Source organism: Balearica regulorum, chromosome 2, assembly GCF_011004875.1.
Source record: "Balearica regulorum gibbericeps isolate bBalReg1 chromosome 2, bBalReg1.pri, whole genome shotgun sequence".
Lineage (NCBI taxonomy): Eukaryota > Metazoa > Chordata > Aves > Gruiformes > Gruidae > Balearica > Balearica regulorum.
Window position 1 is genome coordinate 146,721,161 of NC_046185.1, and position 19,773 is coordinate 146,740,933.

The 19,773-nt window shown below is 35.5% G+C and overlaps 1 protein-coding gene across 1 annotated transcript in view; it reads left to right on the forward strand.

Moving 5' to 3' along the window:
• Window positions 1-19,773, forward strand: part of MALRD1 (MAM and LDL receptor class A domain containing 1) — a 283,169-nt gene that overhangs the window by 166,522 nt on the left and 96,874 nt on the right. Inside the window, exon 28 of the mRNA XM_075746327.1 lies at window positions 6,683-6,863. Coding sequence (XP_075602442.1) covers window positions 6,683-6,863 — 181 coding nt within the window. The remainder of the gene's footprint in view (window positions 1-6,682; window positions 6,864-19,773) is intronic.

Consider the following 19,773-nt stretch of genomic DNA (forward strand, 5'->3'; position numbering starts at 1 on the left):
AAGCTCAGCTTCATTTCCTGTGGCTCTGCTGAAATAAATATCAGATGCAAATGAACCAGGGAAATATTCTGAACACAGCTCGGAACATGAATAGAAGGAGAGGAGTAGATCAAGAACAGAATCTGGGTTTCATTCCTGTTTCACTGCAGATGTAACAAGGCAGATATTCTCATAACAGAACTTTTATAATTGCATCTGGAAAACTTAGTGTATTCTTCTGACAGAGAGTGTATTCATAAGAAGTTTCTTTGCAACATCTTGTAACGGAAAATTACATACTACTCTTGCATGCTTTGGATTCAGTTCCTAATATTGTTCTGACTGTGTTAGAAATGTAGCCTTGAGAATAATGGTAGTCTCTGCTGCGTAAGAAAAATATTAGACTCGGCCACAAAATAAAAGGAATTCTAAGACAGAAAGAAATCCTTCCTTCTCCTTTATTCTTAGTACCCCCGGGTGAATTAATGAGGATATTGAGCCCAGTAAGATATACTTTCCCCCTGAAGTTCTCAGAAGAGAGGTTATAAACACTTTAGATTGTTCTTCAGATGAAGACAAGCATGAAGAAGATTCTGAATTGCAATGTAATGAAATCATTAAGAAATAATTCCCCTCAGACTATCAGAAAGTACATAAAAAATCCTCTGAATGCGAATAGGAATTTTCCAATATGGCTAGGCATATAGACGTACATATCTAAACAGGTTATGGTCTTCTTAGAAGTAATTCTGATATTTTCTGAGAGTGTTGATCTCTCAGCACCATGGGACAGTGGAAGACCAGGACCCACTGCTACGGGACAATGGAAAAACATGTCTTTTAAGTTTTTCTTAATGATGGCTCATCACCTCAGCTTGACCTTCAACTATGTTCAACCCATAGAGGGCAGTGACATGCAATTCATAATAACTTCTCAGAGCCTTAAATGTAAACACCCTCCTTCACATCTCTTTTTACTGGTCTTGGTGTGTGGTTTTGGGAAGAAATGAAATTTTGTTAGCTGATCTGTCAATAACATTGGACTTTCAGGATTTCTCAAGTTGAGTTTAGGGAATTACAAAGTACAGAATCAAAAAATAGGTTGTAAAAACCATATTCTGAGGAAACTTCCAGAGGTGTTGCCCAGCAGTAGTCTGCAAAAATATATAGCTGACCACATGCCATGAAGAAATAAGTACAAAGTAGAAATACACATGATAAATTAGCAGGTGTTCTTCTATTGTAGCCTGTGGTCCACTTGTCCTGTGAAGCTTATAGGAATGACCAACAAATAATTCTCTTTAACTGTTTGTGTCTGCAACAAGATTAGGTGATCATTAGGGCTATTGAGACTGCTGAGTCCCCCCCCTTCCCACCGTTCTGGAATGGAACAAATAATTTTATTGCAATGTGAACCTGTGATGAGGACACCATTGATAAATCGAACTAGATTTCTCTCCTTTCTGCTATAGGTAGAGATATATGTTACCAGGTTAGCTTGTTTGATACCAACATAACTTTTTGTCTGTCAGGAGGTATAACAGGGCAACATGGCTATTTCATTTTTGATCCACAGAAATATTTGGACTATGATGGCTGCTGTGATTGTTTGCATGGTGAAACTTCTGCCTGCTCTTGTGATGACATTCTGCACCCCTTTTCCTTCTAGGAAGTTCTAGTGGTTCCCTATGTATTTGCAGAAGAAAAAATCTGATATCCCAACAACAAGAATTATTATAATACTTGGAGGTTTTTTTGATACCTCAGTCCTATACTGATGCCTCCTGAAATACTCCTTATTTAAGTGCTAATTACATCTTAGGTATTGTAACTGAAATATTGACAGATATATAAACATACACATATTGGCTTTTGAGAAAACTGTGGGATGGGAGAGAGAATTGAAAAGAAAAAGGTAAAACTCGTAGGTTGAGATAAAAACAGTTTACTATGACAGAAAATTAAGATTATAGTAGTAGTAGTAGTAGTAGTAGTAGTAATAATAATAATAATAATAATAATAATACAAAACAAGTGATGCACAGCACATTTGCTAGCATCCAGAACTGATGCTCCACAAGACTCCGAGCTGCCCTGCCTCCCAGCCCACCCCAAGTTATATATGAAACATGATGTCACACAGTATGCAATATCCCTTTGGCCACTTTGGGTCAGCTGTCCTGGCTGTGTCCCCTCCCAGCTTCTTGGGTGCCCCCCACCTTCTTGTTGGCAGGGCAGTATAAGAAGCTGACAAGTCCTTGACTGCTTGGCAACAACCAAAAACATCAGTGTGTTATCAACATTACTCTCATCCTAAATCCAAAACACAGCACTATACCAGCAGCTAGGAAGAAAATTAACTCCATCCCTGCAGAAACCAGGACAATGAACCAACATATGTTCATGAAAAATGCTACTGTGGGAGTCCAGTTTTGCTAGCTGATTGGCTGGGAATCATCACAGCACTATACCAACTACTAGTATGAAAATTAACTCTGTCCCTGTTGAAACCAGGACAGCTGTGTAGATCATAAAGCAAGAGTTAGATGAAGGCTTTAGCAGTGTAGCAAAGGATATGCGGAGCCTATGGTATGATTCTTACAATGCAGAAGAGGGTTGCATTTTTTAATATGTTTTTTTTCCTAAAGGACCACATGCAGCTAGACTCCTGCGGGGTAACTGGAAAATGGGATTTTCACCCTGATCAACAGCCAGCATCATCAACCCCCCCACACAGAGGCAGCACAGATACTATTCCCCAAAGCCACAGATCTTAACCATCTTTTATCAGTGTGTTGGAGCATGGAGTTAGGCTGGGCCTTTTGCCACCACCTCAGGCTGAAGAGCAATATAGACACTCAGTATGAGTATGTGTCAGTAGAAGAATAGTCTCATAAAACCAGAAAGGAAGGTGAAACTGTGGCCTCCAGCCTCTTCCATGCTGAGGCACACTTCTTCCGACTGTCATATCTCTTTTACATATCTCTCTTTTGCATTAACACATGTATATGGGAGTGAAAAAGATCAAAGAATTTCTGGATGCAATGGACAGGTCAAAGCACAGACTGATTTTTTTTCCCCCTCAGGCAAGGGGGGGGAAAAAAAATTTTTGTTTGTGTTCGTTTTAGAAGCAAACACATTCCAAAGATATGAAAGAAATATCAAAGCACCAGACAGATTAAATGGCTGGAGAATGTAGAAAACAAAACAATAATTCATGAAATGTAATCTGCAAAGCTTACAAACGATGATCCTCTCATGCCAAGTATGTATCCAGAAGAAGCATATAGCTTACACCCACCCCCTAGCCAAGTCGGCTCCACTGTCTGGGCCTGGGGAGAGGAGGAGAGCCAAGCTTCCTGCCTGTCTTTCCCTTTCCCACCTCTTCCTTGGCTGTTTCATGCAGACAATGTACAGGACTTGTGTTTTTGAAGGGACTTTTCGCTCCAAATTAGAACAGCCTTCATGCAGTTCTGCAGGGGATGAGGTTGCTTTTCATTTTGTTATGCAGAGCTGTAGCTGAGGAAGTGAAAAATCAGCCTTTCATGCTTTATGAAGCGCTGCTGTTGTATGGGAACTGCTACTGTTGAACCTATACAGGAAATGTCTCTCTCTTCTGCATTTTGTTTGCATACTCATATTCAAAAATTTGTGAAGTGCAAGGAGACTACCATTTCTGTTGAAAAGTTTCTATCTGAAAAAAATTCTTCCTAGCAAAAAGTATTTCAGTGTCTCACTGTGGAAAAAAAAAAATGCCCCATTCCTGTAACTGCATAAAGATTTGATACTTTATCGCTATAATACCATATACAAATTGATTGCTACAACATTTGTATGTGGATGTTTCTAAAGAAATATGTGATCAGTATTACTTGTTACTTGCAACATCCTTGATTCAAAAATCATGATAAACGTAGCTAAGTCTGAATAGAATGTCATGTAATACAATATAATGTGAAATCAATCAAAATCAGGCTAACAGCAGATGTGAGGTTCATATTCTGGCTAACTGTGCTACAATTTCCAGATTTTATATAAATATTTATCTCTGTATGTTTTAAGAAACTCCACTGACTTCTATACATCCAGACTTAAACACATACAATTTTTTTATAGATTTGGGGCTTATTGTTGGGATAGATACAAGTTTGGAATTTTTCTATCCTGCTTAAATGCATGAAAGTATAAAGGAATTCCCTTATCATATATAATTATTATTATGCACTTCATTTTTAGTCTCCTAAATTCACCACTAATACACAGCACTGAGCTACTTTTGTAAAATTAATCAGTAATTTCTTACAAACAATGTTTTGGAAATTTTCCCATTCCAAAGAATGCTCAAGGGCAGACAAAAGAGGTTACATATACAACAAATTGATTAAATGTAAAAAGTGCTTCTTTTCGAAATTTTGTTTTTGTATTCCATGTTGGAGACCTTAAAGCCAAATGTAAGTCATCATAACAATCAATTTTATTCACATCATGGATAGATGGAAGATGTTTGCAGACTAAACAAGTTACCTCAATAATATGTAATACTCTTTTGGAGGTTTCTCAAAAATATCAGAATCAATGGAACAGATATTGTTGAGTTACTGAAATAATGAAGTTAAATTGTTGACTACATATTTGATGAACAGGAATAATATAAGTCAAGTTAAGATAGATTTGCCAAACTGGTTTACTACTGTTAATATCTGCTTCAATTACCATATCTACTCTTTTGAGATAGTGTTAATATAGAGTCCTCTACGCTGTCTTTCTAGGCTGAAATGTAAGTGGAAATTTTACACAGGGTCTCACTCTCATTCTGATTCCAGTCCCCCTTAATTGCATTGAAAGAGGCTTCCTCACTGGGAGGGTGGTTGGTCACTGGAACAGCCTCCCCAGTGAAGTGGTCACGGCACCAAGCCTGTCAGAGTTCAAGGAGCATCTGGATGACATTCTTAGTCATATGATTTAGTTTTAGGTAGTCCTGCAAGGAGCAGAGAATTGGATTCGATAATCCTCATGGCTCCCTTCCAACTTGAGATATTCTATGATTCTATTAAATGAATGTGTCTCTGATGTGATGGCACATAGAGTCAGGAGTCTTACTGGGAGAAATACATTAAGAAAGTCATAACCAGTTGTCATCAACTATGGAATTAGCGGTGCAATGCACCAGTGAGGTCCTGTTATATTATTTTCTTTTTAATGGACTGTGTCATTGGCTTTAAATCAATGAGCCACAACTGAGGAAGCAGTACCTAAACTTGCCCATGTAGGTGCTTCTGTGCTCAGTCATCATGACTTATAAAGGGCTGCTATCACCACTAGTCCAACACCGTTAGTAGCATGCAGCAATAGAGATGTTCAGCTGAATATCTATGACTTTACATGCAGTTATGGAGATCCTTCCCTGTGTTTTCCTTCCTATTTAGGAATTTAAAGTAAAGTTGCCATTGTTTTCAACTAACTCCTTTACAGTGAATGATGATTTTCCAGAACACCATTATCGAGTCACACTTCAGTATCTCTATATTTTCGTAGGTCTGAGAAAAGCTCCTTCTAAAAGATATCAACAATTCTGTGAGTTCCCTGATTCAGAAACAACTAATATAATATTTTTGTGCATGCTCATCTGCACTTTCCTATTCAGAATATAATATCTAAAGCACCAACATTCATTTTCTCGTCATAAATATGCGTAAGACAACCTTATTAACATGAATCTGATCTAACATGTTCACCACGTATAAAGAAATGTAATTAATTTGTTTCCCTGCCTATTTTTACTGTTGTCTCGATTTTCCTTAGATTTTACTTGTTCAGGTATGACTGTCTTAGAACCTTTGTTATGCATTACATTTAGCTGTTTGATGCATCACACAATGTTTTTATTAACCCTAGCTGGAGTACTAATGGATTTTGATAAGAAAAGACTAGCAAAAAATTTCTCATTTACAGTTTGGATGATTAGTCACACAGTCATAAAGAAAAATAAATTTGGACGTATACAAAACTTTTGCAAATATTTACTTTTGGTCCTATCATATATTCGTATCATCCATTCACAGCAATTTAAATTGGTGCATCTGCATTCTAATGCTACTATTAAAAAATAAAGCATGTTTTTTGCTGCTGACTTGCCAATTAGGTGATATGATTGGACATTTAAAGAAAAGCTTTAAAATATATTAGCATATTTGAAAGTTAGAATACTCTTATTTACCTTCAAATAAACCATACTAAACATATGATTATCTTATATTTGTTAGTTTTTCTTCCCTTGTATTACATTGTCACAATTTTATAAAGATATACCTATCTGATACCCTGATTTTAAAATGGTAGACTAATCTTTCATCCCACAATATACACTAAAGAAAAAGAACAAATCTCAGTATTATATAAAGTTAAGTACAACTCTACCAACATGGGCTGTTTTGGAGTTCAATGATACACATAGTAATTTCTGTACCAAGACTCCATCTACTACAGATGTTTATGTGATTTGTATGGTAATCATCTCATTTCGCTATTTTTCCTATTATCTGAGCAAAGCATATGTTTACCATTCCTTGACAAAACTGAAGGGGCATCTTGTAGTCTTCTCTCAGTTTGTTTTTTTGGTTTCATTTGGGTTTTTTTTCAAGAAGCGGTATTTAATAATCCATACTTACATGTATTTATTATATATATTTTATTCAAATTTCAGACTGATTATGGGATTACGAAAATATGGAGTGAATCAGGAAATCATGGTGATGAGTGGAACCAAGTCGAGTTACACTTGGGGAAACTGAGGAATTTTGAAGTTATCTTTGAAGGCATTCGTACGAGAGACCTAGGAGGTGGAGCAGCAATAGATGACATAGAGTTCAACAACTGCACCACAGGTAAGTTCAAGAGGGACATTTCTAGCAACGTGCTAAAGGAGATGTAGGATGTTCTTGCTTGTTTTTAAATACATCACAGTTTAACTGCTTTCGTAATAATGTCACTGTTCATAAAATCAGTTATGAATACATTGTTTTCACTCTTACAACATCAATACCATTTTCAACTCATACAAAAGTCTTGTATTAGTATGGTGTTCTCACTCTAAATTATTGCAGATAAATCCAAGAAATCCTTGATTATTTATTTCTTTAATTTATTTGGTTTTGAGTAAGAACTTTCCTTCTTTAATTCATTGGTAAATTAATGAGTCTGATGCTGTATATAATCATTTTATATAAATTTTGTCAGATCATATCAAGTGAAGCCTGTGGTCACCCTCTTTTATCATAAAGATTCTTGCCATAAAAATGAGTTGAGACCACAAATGAACCATTGCCACTATTCCTTTTCCCAGTTCAGTTAAAGTGTTAAGGCCAGTAAAGAAAAGTTTTGATTCCTTCATAAGTTACTCTATTCAATTCATCTGTTTTGTGCACATAGGCTAAAATAGGAACAGAGTGTACCTAAAAAAAAAAAAAAAAAAAAAAAAAAAAGATAAAAACTGGGTAGGAAACAGTGTGACACAATATAAGTGGATTTCTTGAGTGAGGTGATCATTGCTGTCGCCTCATATCTTCACTAAATGGGTTTCAGGGAAGTTATTTGGGCAAGCTTTAATCTCCTGCCGTGATCTGAATGCCCATTATCAGTGGAAAATGCACCGCTGGAGACCATCTTTTGATCTAGTTTCATCTGAAAAATGCAAGTTTTGCATTCAGAAGTTGCTCTGTGGCGTAAACCAAAGAATGGGAACTGGATACAACTTGGCACCTACTTCAGAATTGCACTTTAATAAAACTCTAAGGCAAAAATGTACCCTTAAAAGTTCTTCCAGGCACATGAACACTAGTGATTCCTTTGCACTTTTTCTAAGTGTTTCATTGTCCCCATTGCTATGCATGTGATTATTCTCCCAAGGACAAGGGTAGATGGATAAGGATGCCCTGGTAGGAGATGGGAGGTCAACATTCCCCTATCATCTTGAATAACAAAGACGATGCTGATTGCTCTTGCAATTTATTGCCAAGTTGTGCTAAAATGTATTAATTCATATGATAGGGTCTAGTTAAACCACATTTCTGGGACTCTGTCCCATTTTGGGGCTAGAACAATTTAGATACTTCATTTCACAGTCAGATTCATGAAGATATTCAGCAAATAAAACTAGCAAGATTTATTTTTTTAAGGAAGAAGAAAACTCTCTGGTAAGTTCATAAAGATGGTATCAATGTATCTTCATATAATGTAAAAATATTTCTGCTTACTCTTAAGCCCACATATTTTATAATAACATGAAAATAGACATTATATAAACATAACTGGAAATAGTCCACAGAGTTGTCATTGCAAGGATGGAAATTGTTTCAATAGAGAGTTGGAAAGCTGTCATTTGAAGGATCTTAAATCTCTTACAATATTACAATTGCTGAAATTTACATTGGGTTTAGCCTATGACCCTATAAATCTGAATGTTAATAGTGTTTTATAACCACTCTTGCATTAAAATACCTTTGCAGTGAAATAGTTCAGAAAGTAACTTGGGTTTATTATGATATAGCAACTATTTGTTTTATAACACTGCTTCATCAAGAAGCTCTGTTGGGAAACCAGTTGCACCATGTGCTCCACCTACTTTTACATACCTACAGCTTCAGCATAGTAATATTCCTGTGTATTTCACAGAAAATTATTATTTATGAAGATGGAGAAATCACAGGAGGCTTTTCTCATAGAAGTTTGAATTACACAGTTGAAGCTCAACATACAAATACATTTTTTTTAAAGATTGAATTAGAAAAGTTGGAAACACAAGATGCTAATCCTTTATAGAGCTGCCACTTGTATGGTGGATCTTTTTGCACTGTAATAAGGTACAATCTTTGCATAATCAGGAAACATTCACTTACAGCATCTCCAGTAGTATATGCTAGGCACAGCACGGTTTTCATTAAAGTTTAGGTGCGTGTATCCCATGGGAATGGGTTTATGCTTATCTTTTTGCTCTTCAACAGGATCAGAGCCCTGTACTATATTTGCTTGTTAACTGTATGTATGTGCCTATGTGCAAGTGCATGTCTGTAAAAAACTGAAACAAATAAACCCCCAAAATAACCTGCCACCTTCCCCGTGATTCTCCTGTCTCTACAATATTTGAGCTCAAACCAAAGCCAAGAGGGAATTATTGCATTGTCTTTAGCACCTTTCACTTCAGCTTTGTATATGACTTTTTTGCCTTCTACTCCACAAGTTGAGATCTGTTTGCTTAATTTTCTTGAGACTTTTGGTATGCTGACCTTCCTGCTGGCATGATGACATGAAGGAGCCTGGTCTGACCTTTTTCATTCTTGTTGTTATTGATTCTTTACCTTTGTAGAACAAACAAACAAAATACATTTTGCCAGATTCTCAAAAATATCATTTCCTGTCTGACCCAAGCCTGGGGCATTCAGGATAGAGAAAGCATGTCATGTCTAAATTGTTGGGGTTTTTTTTCAGCACAGATTTCATACTGTTATTGTGTCTGTTGTAATAAAGCTAAACACAGCAAACACAATCTTACTGTGGCCAAACTCAAGGAGAAGAGTAGCATACAAACTGGAAAGGGTCAGGGGTTTCTTCTCAACAAAATGACTTGATTTACGACACTTATTCATGTACTGTGTTTGTAGCTGCAGAATTGCTGAGCTAGGCATATGGCCAGAGTCGTTTAGGGGAACTGAAGCCCATGTCTCTATTTCCCACTGAGACTTATTAGGTTAAAGTAAAATCTTATACAATATTATGGATATGCTAGCCACAGTAATTACATAAGCATAGGAACAGACCATGCACAGAAAAACTAGAAGATAATTGAAAATAATTAATACTTGAATAACAGGTTTGAAATTAACAGAAAGGAATGGAAATGAGAAAACATTAAAGTGCATGGGAAAAAAATTGAATGCTTAGCTACTTCCCATCAGATGGCATGTAGTGGTGGGGAAGAATGTTAGCGCAATTTTGGATCTTTCAGATATTTTGGGATAGCCTGCACCTCACAGACTGTCCTTTTGGAAGCTGCTGAATGGTATTCCTGGATCATGGTTTACAGTCAACACAATAAAATAATTACCTCTTTGCAGAAACAATGCACTCAAGTGGAGAGGGTGAAGAGGGAAGAGGGAGCCAGGCTGCTGTGATTTACAAAGCTCATGTTAAATGAGCATTTTCAACTGGCAAAGGAGAATCTTTTCACCATTTCCTTTTAAAAATTAATTAGTTATAAGCTTCTATATCAGTAAAATACTACAGATAATTTTATTTATTACGATTTGAGCTTCTGGGACCCTATCCTGCAAGGCTCATTTCCCTCAGCTCTCACTAGTTTCTATGGAAGTGAAGGTCAAGAAGCAACTGTGGCTTTATTGGAAATGTGAGAGGCCTTGGAAATATTGTCAGAGACAGAAAATAAGAAGATATAAAAGACTCTTATCAGTGGGTTGTGAGTTGGTAAGTTATGTTTTGATAGTAAAAGTAATTTAAATTCCAAATCTGATAACTTTTTATTTTGCAGATTTAATTGAAAAATATGAAAAATAGTGGAGTCACATCCCAGCCAGAGAAAGATTGTTCTTAATATTAAATTAATTAATTTCTGAATTAATTATGTTTTAATTTTTTTTCGCCTTCTTGTACAATAATTCTTTATACAACTTTAGTGACAGACTATCCTACATGATCTGAATGGAGTTTAGAGTGGTCATCTCTCGTGCTTTTTAATAATTGACTTTGACCATGAATGAGGTTATTTGCAGTCTAGAAAAAAAATGCCTGAAATTTTGCCTTAATAAAAAGGTAAGAAAGATACCTATGACTATTATACAGAATAATCCATACAGAATCATACATACTGATTTTGGCATCCCAGGGCACCATCTGAAAAAACAATAGTGATAAATAAATGAAAATAAGTGAAACATAACTTATACGTGAAGTGGTATTAAAAATGTATGTAGTTTTTAAAAGAAAGCAAAATCAAAATGCCATAGTACTATTAATAGGAAATTGATTCACTGAATTAAGCTGAACATAAATTTTCTTTAAAATATAATAAAGCTTGCTTTGCCTGGTGGTAAACTTTTTCTTTCCCCTTCTCCTCCTATATTTGTATTCCTCCTTACCTACTGTTTATGGCAAAGACCATAGGTGAAAGTACTGCAATCCTTTGAACAACTTTGCTTCCATGCACCCATAAACAAGAAGCTTTGAAAATCTCAGCAGAGAAATCTTTTCTCATTAGAATTCCATTCTGGCTTTTCAGATCAGAGAGAAAACAACTAAAACATCCTAGTGTTTGGGTGCGTGGGCCAACTTTTTTATTTTTAAAATAAGCCAGTGTTTTCTTTGAATCCTCAGCCATGCATCATGCAAAGCTTTATGTTTAGTGGAGAATTTAGTTCCTTCTGCTCAGACACTTGAGAAAATTTCAAACTCTCGTAACAGAAATATTCAGTACAAACCTGACCCTGAAGTGAGAGAGAGAAGGGAATTTAGGCAGAGAAAGCTGCCAGAGCTGATTTAGTTACACAAGATATACATTTGTATTCAGCCAGAATGTATGTCCAGTTACCTGGGGGTTTTGATCTTTTTCTTTTTCTTTTTTTTCCCCTCTTCAAAGTACTTTAATGTTTTATGATGTTTTTCACCTGTTTTCATAAATAGGTCAATGTCAGGCTCTTCTGACATGGGACACTGGATTGCAACACCTGTCTAAAACTTCTCAGTATATGTGCTCAAATTAATGTAAAATTCTTATTTGTTAGTCTAATGTTTGGATTTTGCCTTTAGAAGGAAATTATTCTTTGATTTCATGGTGAGCTTTCAATTTACAAATTGCTGATATCCATTGAATCTGCTTCATTGTAGAGGAAGAAAGCTAGTTTTGAGGAGTCTAGTAATTTTTAGTAGCTTTAACTTAATTTGTGTTACTGTAACATAGATTAACATGAATGTGCTTTATCCTTTTTGAGTGAAAATCTTACTGAACTTAGATCTCATTACACTCAGCGGAGGGTACAGATGCCGCATAATTTGGTTCTAGGCAAGAAATAATATCCATTTTCCCAAATGCCCTCGCCTAAAGGACTCAGTGGGGAAGGCAGTGTGCTCAGGAGGGATGCAGAGGAAATACAGGCTGCCTCAACCCAGCTTGCCAGGGCTGCCAGAGTTACACTGGGGGAAGACTTGAATTCCTGCACAAGATGATTGCTTAAATGACATTGCATATTAATAATTTCTAGAAATTTATGGAAAAATATAAATTATTTTTTACTGAAGAAGCAAATATTAATTATATAGCCTGGCTTCAGGGAATGAATAATATTGTATTTGAAAAGATTAAAAGAATGGAAAGAAAAGAAATATGGCACCAGCTTGAAAATCACAATATTCTCTACTTTATTTTTGCACTGTACAGAAGTCATTCACACACCTGTAATACTCCAGGATTGCTATTTCTGTTTGAGATTATGTAAAAAATGCACGAGAGCTTAACCAAAAGATTTTTTCACCATCTTTCCTTCTTTTTGCAATTCTCAGAATGTTATTAGGAGAATACTTGAGGTCATTTGCCGCAAATTTTGAATATGAGAAAAAAGTTTTAGCTTTTACTTCACTTTCCATGAGGAAACCTCAGTGGCTTTTTCAGTTTCTGTTTATCTCGTGAAACTTTTGAAGACAAGTTGCTGACTTCACAGATACTTTGGTTTGGCAGCACGTGGCTGCAAAAACAGCTTTTCAGTATAATATTAAAATCTCATTTTGACATTCACTTCACATATTGCTTACTCTTCATATCCGATGGTAGATTCTTTAAGTCCATGTATTTTGACTGGGCCACAGAAGAAGAATTTTCATGGCTAGTAAAATATTCAGAGTAGAGATGACCGGGTTTTAACTTCACAATCACTGTCTATAAAGGCAGTACTAGAAGAATAAACACTGCCTTGGCTTGAGTTCATTTTCATTTGAAATTACTGTAGAAGATTACCCTTCCAATACAAATAAACTGCATATAACAGTTGATCTTCTGTAACCCATCATACACCTCCCTGCAATATGATACTCAAGATGAATTTCACATCTAATGATGATTCTGCAGAGCCAGGGAGAGCCTTCAGCTGAGGAAGTGCCTCCTTGTTGCAGACAATTGCAACCTGCACCTGTTTGCCCTATTCCATTGGTCTGTCACAACATGCCCTGTGGACCACACTGGGACGAGCCCATGAACAAAAAAAATAAAATATTCATATGAGATGCTTCTAAGAAATCTGTGATAAGGGGACAGAGTGATGTGACGGACTGGTTTGGATTGATTCTGCATCGCAGTGGAAACAATGGCTTGACAGTAATTTTGTAGGGTAAAAAGCTCTAAAAGTAATCTATTCAGCTGAGCTTTCTGAGGTGTAATGTAGCTCTACACTTGAGTCAGGATGGAGGCAAGACAGGAAAGGGAAAAAGGACCAAGCAGTAGAGACCACATGTCAAATTGCTTCAGGAGATAATTTTCTCTGGTTAAACACGTTCATAATTACCAGGAAATAAAATTTTCTGCAAAATCATCGCTTGATTTTTTTTTTACCTTCTCTTCTCTTCTCCCTTTCTTTTACCACTTGCAAGCTCCAAAGAGATAAAGCCTAGAACAAGAGACCCTCCCTCATTGCTCAGTCTTCAGTGCTTCTCCCTTCTGTCTTCTTTAGTATTAAGCAAAATATGGCAGCTCCCTACATGAGGGCACTGTGAGCATCAGCTCCTTATTGATACACTCTATGCCACGGCTGGTATTTCAATCTTAATAAAATGTAAAAGCTTCTGTCCTTGTCTGGTGTGGGTTTATATATTCCATGATATCAGCACTAGAAGTTGAAGACAATTTTTTCCTTATCTTTTGCATTGCTTGAAACAGAGCCAGTTGTACATTTCCAGTTTATTCGGTGGCCTTAGGCACCAAAATACCACTTTCTCTGAGCATCTTTAGGAAGTCCATTGGCAGAGTTTTGTATCTACAGGTGAAATTCTCTACTAAAAGTTAATATCATTTATTAGATCTGCTGTTTATGCCAGAGCCAATGTATATCTTTTACATCTGTATATCTAGCCTTTTAAATGACAAATTCTGCGAGGAGAATTCAGTATGGTTTTTTAATTACAGAGGAACATTATTTGAAATTATATCTAGCTTTCATGAGTAGAAACTTTTCATCTAGTTTTCCCTGCAAAAGATTGCCAAGGTCATCCATGGACAGAAACATTATTGATGAGTTTGCTAATAGAGTTTTAATGTTCTATAAAAAGTCACGTAGAAAAGACTACTGAAGAATTGGGGTAAGCAAATGAGAAGTTTAATGCAAATTGTGTTTCATAATTTCTGAACTTCAGAGTACTGAATACAGTTGAGTTCCAGTTCTAATGAAACCTTCTGGGAGCTTGTATTTCATACATTTTAATTTAAGCAAAGGTGGAAAGTAAAGCTCCTTTCACTGAGTAATATTTTTGACAAAACATTTTTATTTTTTTATCCTTGATTATTCCTATATCTCAAGTATTGTGGAAGAAGGGAGGGAAGTGATATAAGTAATTTTGCTATACAACACATGTTAAACAACAAATAATAGAAAGAGGTGGATTTTCAACTGTGATTTGAAAACATTTCTACTCAGAAAGAACCTTAATTTCTAAAAAGACAAATAAGGAGGAAAAATGTCTATTTTCCCTTAAATATGCATTACATGTTTCATTTCGTACTGTTGACATGGTGGTGATGTACTGTCAAGTGCATGCATTCCTCTAGGAGAGCAGAAAAGATGAGACTCTTAGCAAACAGCATCTCAGCGTACTTGACCTTGAGTTACATGTTGCTTTTCAAAACAGCTCAAGATCTTGTTCACTGCAGTCTTTAGCAACCATAATAACTTGGGATTCACCCTGTACCTTTCACAAGCACATAGCACTGGCCAGACATAACCTCTGACAACCCATGTAAGTCTTAAGTGTTGTAACGCAACACAGCAAGAGCATCTCTTCTTTTTGGCTGTGTGATCAGTCAGTTCTTTCGTGATAAGTATTTTAAATAGGAGAACATTCATTGTATCGGTCTAACACCCAGTCTATGAAACTTTCTGGTATCTGTCAAACTAAAAGATTTTTTGCAGTTATCCATTTTGTTTCAGACAATCAAGATCTATAGCATATAGAGTTGATATTTGTCCTTCTTTGTTCATTCCATGATTTTAGATGTAACAGATATCACAGGAATATTTTCATCTTACAAAGCATTGGTAAAAGAAAGCTCTTGTACTCACAAAGTCAAAGACAGTCTCTGGCCTGGTGCTGTCCTCTGGTAGCAAACTTAAAGGAAGGAAGATTGCTTTCATGAGTTCTTTCATAGCCAATCTTTTCTTGGTAATTGAAACAAAGTGTCTGGGTTAATAGTGTTGTATTTATCATCACCAAATGAATTTTGTCATGTCTATAAATTCTGTGAGCACCATATGGGCATATCTATCTTCCGTAGATAACATATACTGGAGATAGATATAAATATATAGCTTGTGATGTATCCACAGTAGAGTCACAATTTATTCATGGTATGCATCTGTATCTTGCTTGTTTTCTATGTATATACAAACACACACATGTATTCTTACTAGGGAAAGTCTTATCTTTGCTGATATTCTAAGAATTACATCGGGCAGAACAAAATATGAAGAAATGAAAGCGAATGTATGTAAATGCAAGTTCTATGGCAACCATCATTAACATGCTGCTTTTGTAGGATTTAGTGATCCAAAAATCAAGCCAGTTCTATTGGTCTCTTAAAAACTACTTAGAAGATTATATGGGTCTTTGCTGCATCAATCCAAATTGCACTTAATTGAAAAGTGATATCCTGTGTATGCTTTTTTCTTTTCAAGTACTGCCATTTCATTTAGCGTAGGGATTTGCATAACATGTAGTCAGTAGTTACTACTTCATCTAAACTATATGTCCTGTGTTAGTTTCTTGTGGTGTCCTGGTTTTCAGGAAATGCTGCTCCATTCCCCTTGCTGGTTCCAAGAGGAAACAAAATAATGGATACAATAAACCATTAGCATTTTGCTATGCCATAATAATTGCTTCAATTTTTTTATTTTTTTTTTAATTTTTGAGAATCTAATCCCCAACTATTTACTGTAAGGGAAAAAAAGGTGGTTTACAAGGATATGTGCTGTGGCCTGTCAACTTTGATCTAGGAGAAAATCAAGGGTTTAATTGCTACACTGATTCTTGTTAATCTAGTTATTTCTACACTGAACTAAAGCTCAGTTGTTATCATAAGCTATGAAATTCTTCTTTCTGTTTTTTGTGGTTTATATTTTATATTATTTTGCTTTGGTATGAGGTGGGGGGTTTTGTTTTTTATATTCTCTTTTTGTGGGAAAGGAACATATTGTGGTCTTTTGACTTGCAGCGTATCTGTATAGTCTTCAGACCCCACAAGTTTATGGACTAAATGATTGTAGGAGAAGAGAGAGAAAATCATAATGAAAACCAAAAGTAACTTGCCCAAAATATATGCAGGAGTGCTGGAAATTAATAAATATTGCTGAATGTCTGTTCTCATTAACAAAAAAAAAAAAAATCCCCAACCCCCCACCTCCGATTTTTATAGCTCTATGCCTTTTATAACTATAACTCGTGATATGCCTGTAGACCAACACACCATATCTGTATGGATATTTTCCATGACGTAAAATTATGTGTAGAACTGAGCAAACAATGGATTGTTCAGTTTGGTGGCTAAACCAAAGATTTGGAAAAAGGTCAGGTCAAAAAAGAACATTCATGGTTTTTTCATTAAGTGTAAATTTCTTTCTGGTCAACACTTTTCTTAAATTTAAATTAAATGTTTTCTTTTGCTTTTGGATATTTTAGCTCTCTTCAAATTCTCCATAGCCTATTCAGAAATAAGCTTAATACTTATCAAAAACATTTCTTCTCCCTGTAATTCCTCTCATTTCCATTGTGTGACAAATCCACATTTATGTATTGGATATTTCATTGTTTTCCACCTCTAACATTTTCATACACGGAATCAGCTCATTCTTTTGCTTGCTGTGGCTCACTGATCCGTTTTAATGTTGTAGTTTCTCAAAGATAACTTCAGAGTAACACAGTGACCAAAGTACAACTGATTTTTTTAAAAAATTATAAATTTTATTCTAATTTGATTTGAGTATATTTAGCAGTATGTTAATTTTTTTCCTTATAGATTTCTTGAGCTGTTGTTAGAAGAAAGAGACAAGAAAGAAAATTTGTCATATTTTCTCGTGTTTTTTCTGCTTAGAATAGTTTTTCTGTATGTTTGGATTTTCATGGAACACTGTGAGTTAGACTATTGGAGGAAAAAAAATATTACAAGTTATAAAATCAACCTTTATCCAACACATGGTATCTTTCTACTTATTGATGATCAAAGTACAACTGAGGAATATGAGCAGTCAAAAAGCTATATATTTTTACATGCCGTCCCACACAACCAACATATGCAATGAAATAAGACATCATGAAAATTTCTCATTTTATCTGAAATATCAGTTTTAAACATATCTTAAGCTGTTCATTAGGAGTTTTGCTTTATACTGCAACCCTCCCTAGAGGGAGGTCTGAATACTGTTCTTGGAAACATCCTTCTCAAAATTCAATATTGATATAGACTCAAACTCTGATTTTGGCAACCCTGTAATTTTGATGACAAAATTAGAAATGGGCAAGATAATATTTTGAATGTCCTCTCTTTTTCTTTGTTCAAAGTGGTTTCTAAGATGTTTTTTTCTTAAATCACAGCTCAACCCTCAAAATTGAGAACATATTTTCCAATATGTTCTTCAATACATTTTTCTGATTAAATAGAATTTTTATATTATATTTTAAAAATGTCTGGTGAAAATGAAACTTCTAAGTTGCAACTTCTGTGTGAACTTCTGTTTGATTATTGAGGTTCTTGATGCTGAAGTTGTATTTTATGGTTAAAACCCACCATATTTCTTGTTTTGATTTAGTTTTTAGCTGGTGTAGGAGTTTTGGTCAGAATGGGTGTGTGCTCTGCAATGTTGATTTTTAATGCCATGATTCTGAATAGGAGTTTAGTATATTTAGTTTGACTATGCTATGCTAATGCTAGTACGCTGATTCTGATAGGGATTTTATTTTTATCTCTGCCAAAGACTGTGGCAGAATCTCCATCATTATCATAAATAAACCAGCTATCCCTAAAAATGACATATAAACAAGGTCTTACTCCAAAAGGATAAAATCCACAGACATGTGACTCTGTGTCTGGACTTTATGGCATTCACATCTGTTGAGATACAAGTTTTCATTATGACTATGATGTATCACATATTTTAGGATAAGCTAAGAAATGAATAATATTCTTAAATGTTGTTTTCTGATATGCTTGAAGTACTATAAAGTAACATTAAAAAAAAAGAACAACTGTAATTAATATTAAGTGCTAAATATAAATGATAGAGTAACAAAACATTGTCTTGATTATAGGTGAAAGGAAGTAAAAGTGAGGAATATGACCAATCAATCACAAAGCCATGGACTTTCAAACGTCATTCCCCTGTGTGGTGATAATGTACCTCTTTCATATGCAGGGAAATAAGATGTGAAAATTATTGTACCCTAATGGCTCTGCCATTAAATAATTTCTGTCATTATTTAAGTCATTGAGTGACTTAAGGAAGTCACTTTACTTTCCAGTGCATCATTTCCAGTGCATGGGAGGGAATGGAGATAAGGAGTCAAGACGCTTCTCCTAAGTGCCCTCTGACAAGACAGAAGGCAATGGGCACAAATTAAAAAGCAGAAAGCTGCATCTGAACACAAGAAAACACTTTTATTACTGGGAGTGTGGTCAAACACAAGCACAGGTTGTCCAGAGAGGTTGTTGAGTCTCTACCTGTGGATAGAGACCAAACCCAACTGCACATGTTCCTGGACAACCTGCTGTAGTAGAGGCTGCTTGAGCAGGGGGTTGGACTGGATGATCTTGAGAGGTCTCTGACAAACTCAACTATTCTATGACTCTGTTTTTTTCCAGAATTTAGGATAAGCCATATAAATGAATTTTTGGTAGTATTTTCAATCAAGTTTTATCACATATTTGGGAGAGGTGTGAAAACTGCCTTCACCGTTCACAAATGCTTCAGTCAATTTTTTCTTGAGTCCACTCCTCTGCTAAGGGCTCTCTGTTATGTGGATTCTCTGCAGAAAGCAGCCATAGCTTTTCCTATATTTAAGGCATTCATGGCAATGCTTGCTGTCTGTGGATTCCCTGACACCTAATCAGATCAAATTGTCAGTGTAAAGTTAAAAAACAAACCAACAAGACAGATATCAATTTGAAACCAGATTTTATTCATATCAATGCTCAGGGACATATATATCTCAAAACTGACAATTTAAGTCAGGTCCTGCATGAAACCAACCTTATCACTGAAATTTTTTTGAACTATCTATACTAAATATTTGAATTGCATTTTAATGTTGTGTTGTTGCTCTGTTTAATATTACCTTGTGTACATGTTTAAACTAAACCAAAAATCTAATTCTCCTTTTCTATTTTGCTTCAATAAGAATATAGTTCCTCAGTCTGTAAGGTTTAGTATGTTCCTCTATTTGAGGCGATTAATACCCTGACAACAATAACTTCCCCTTCTGGAAATATGGGCCTGCACAAAGGTAAAGATCAAAGTGTTCTGTCCAGATTGTGTTTAATGA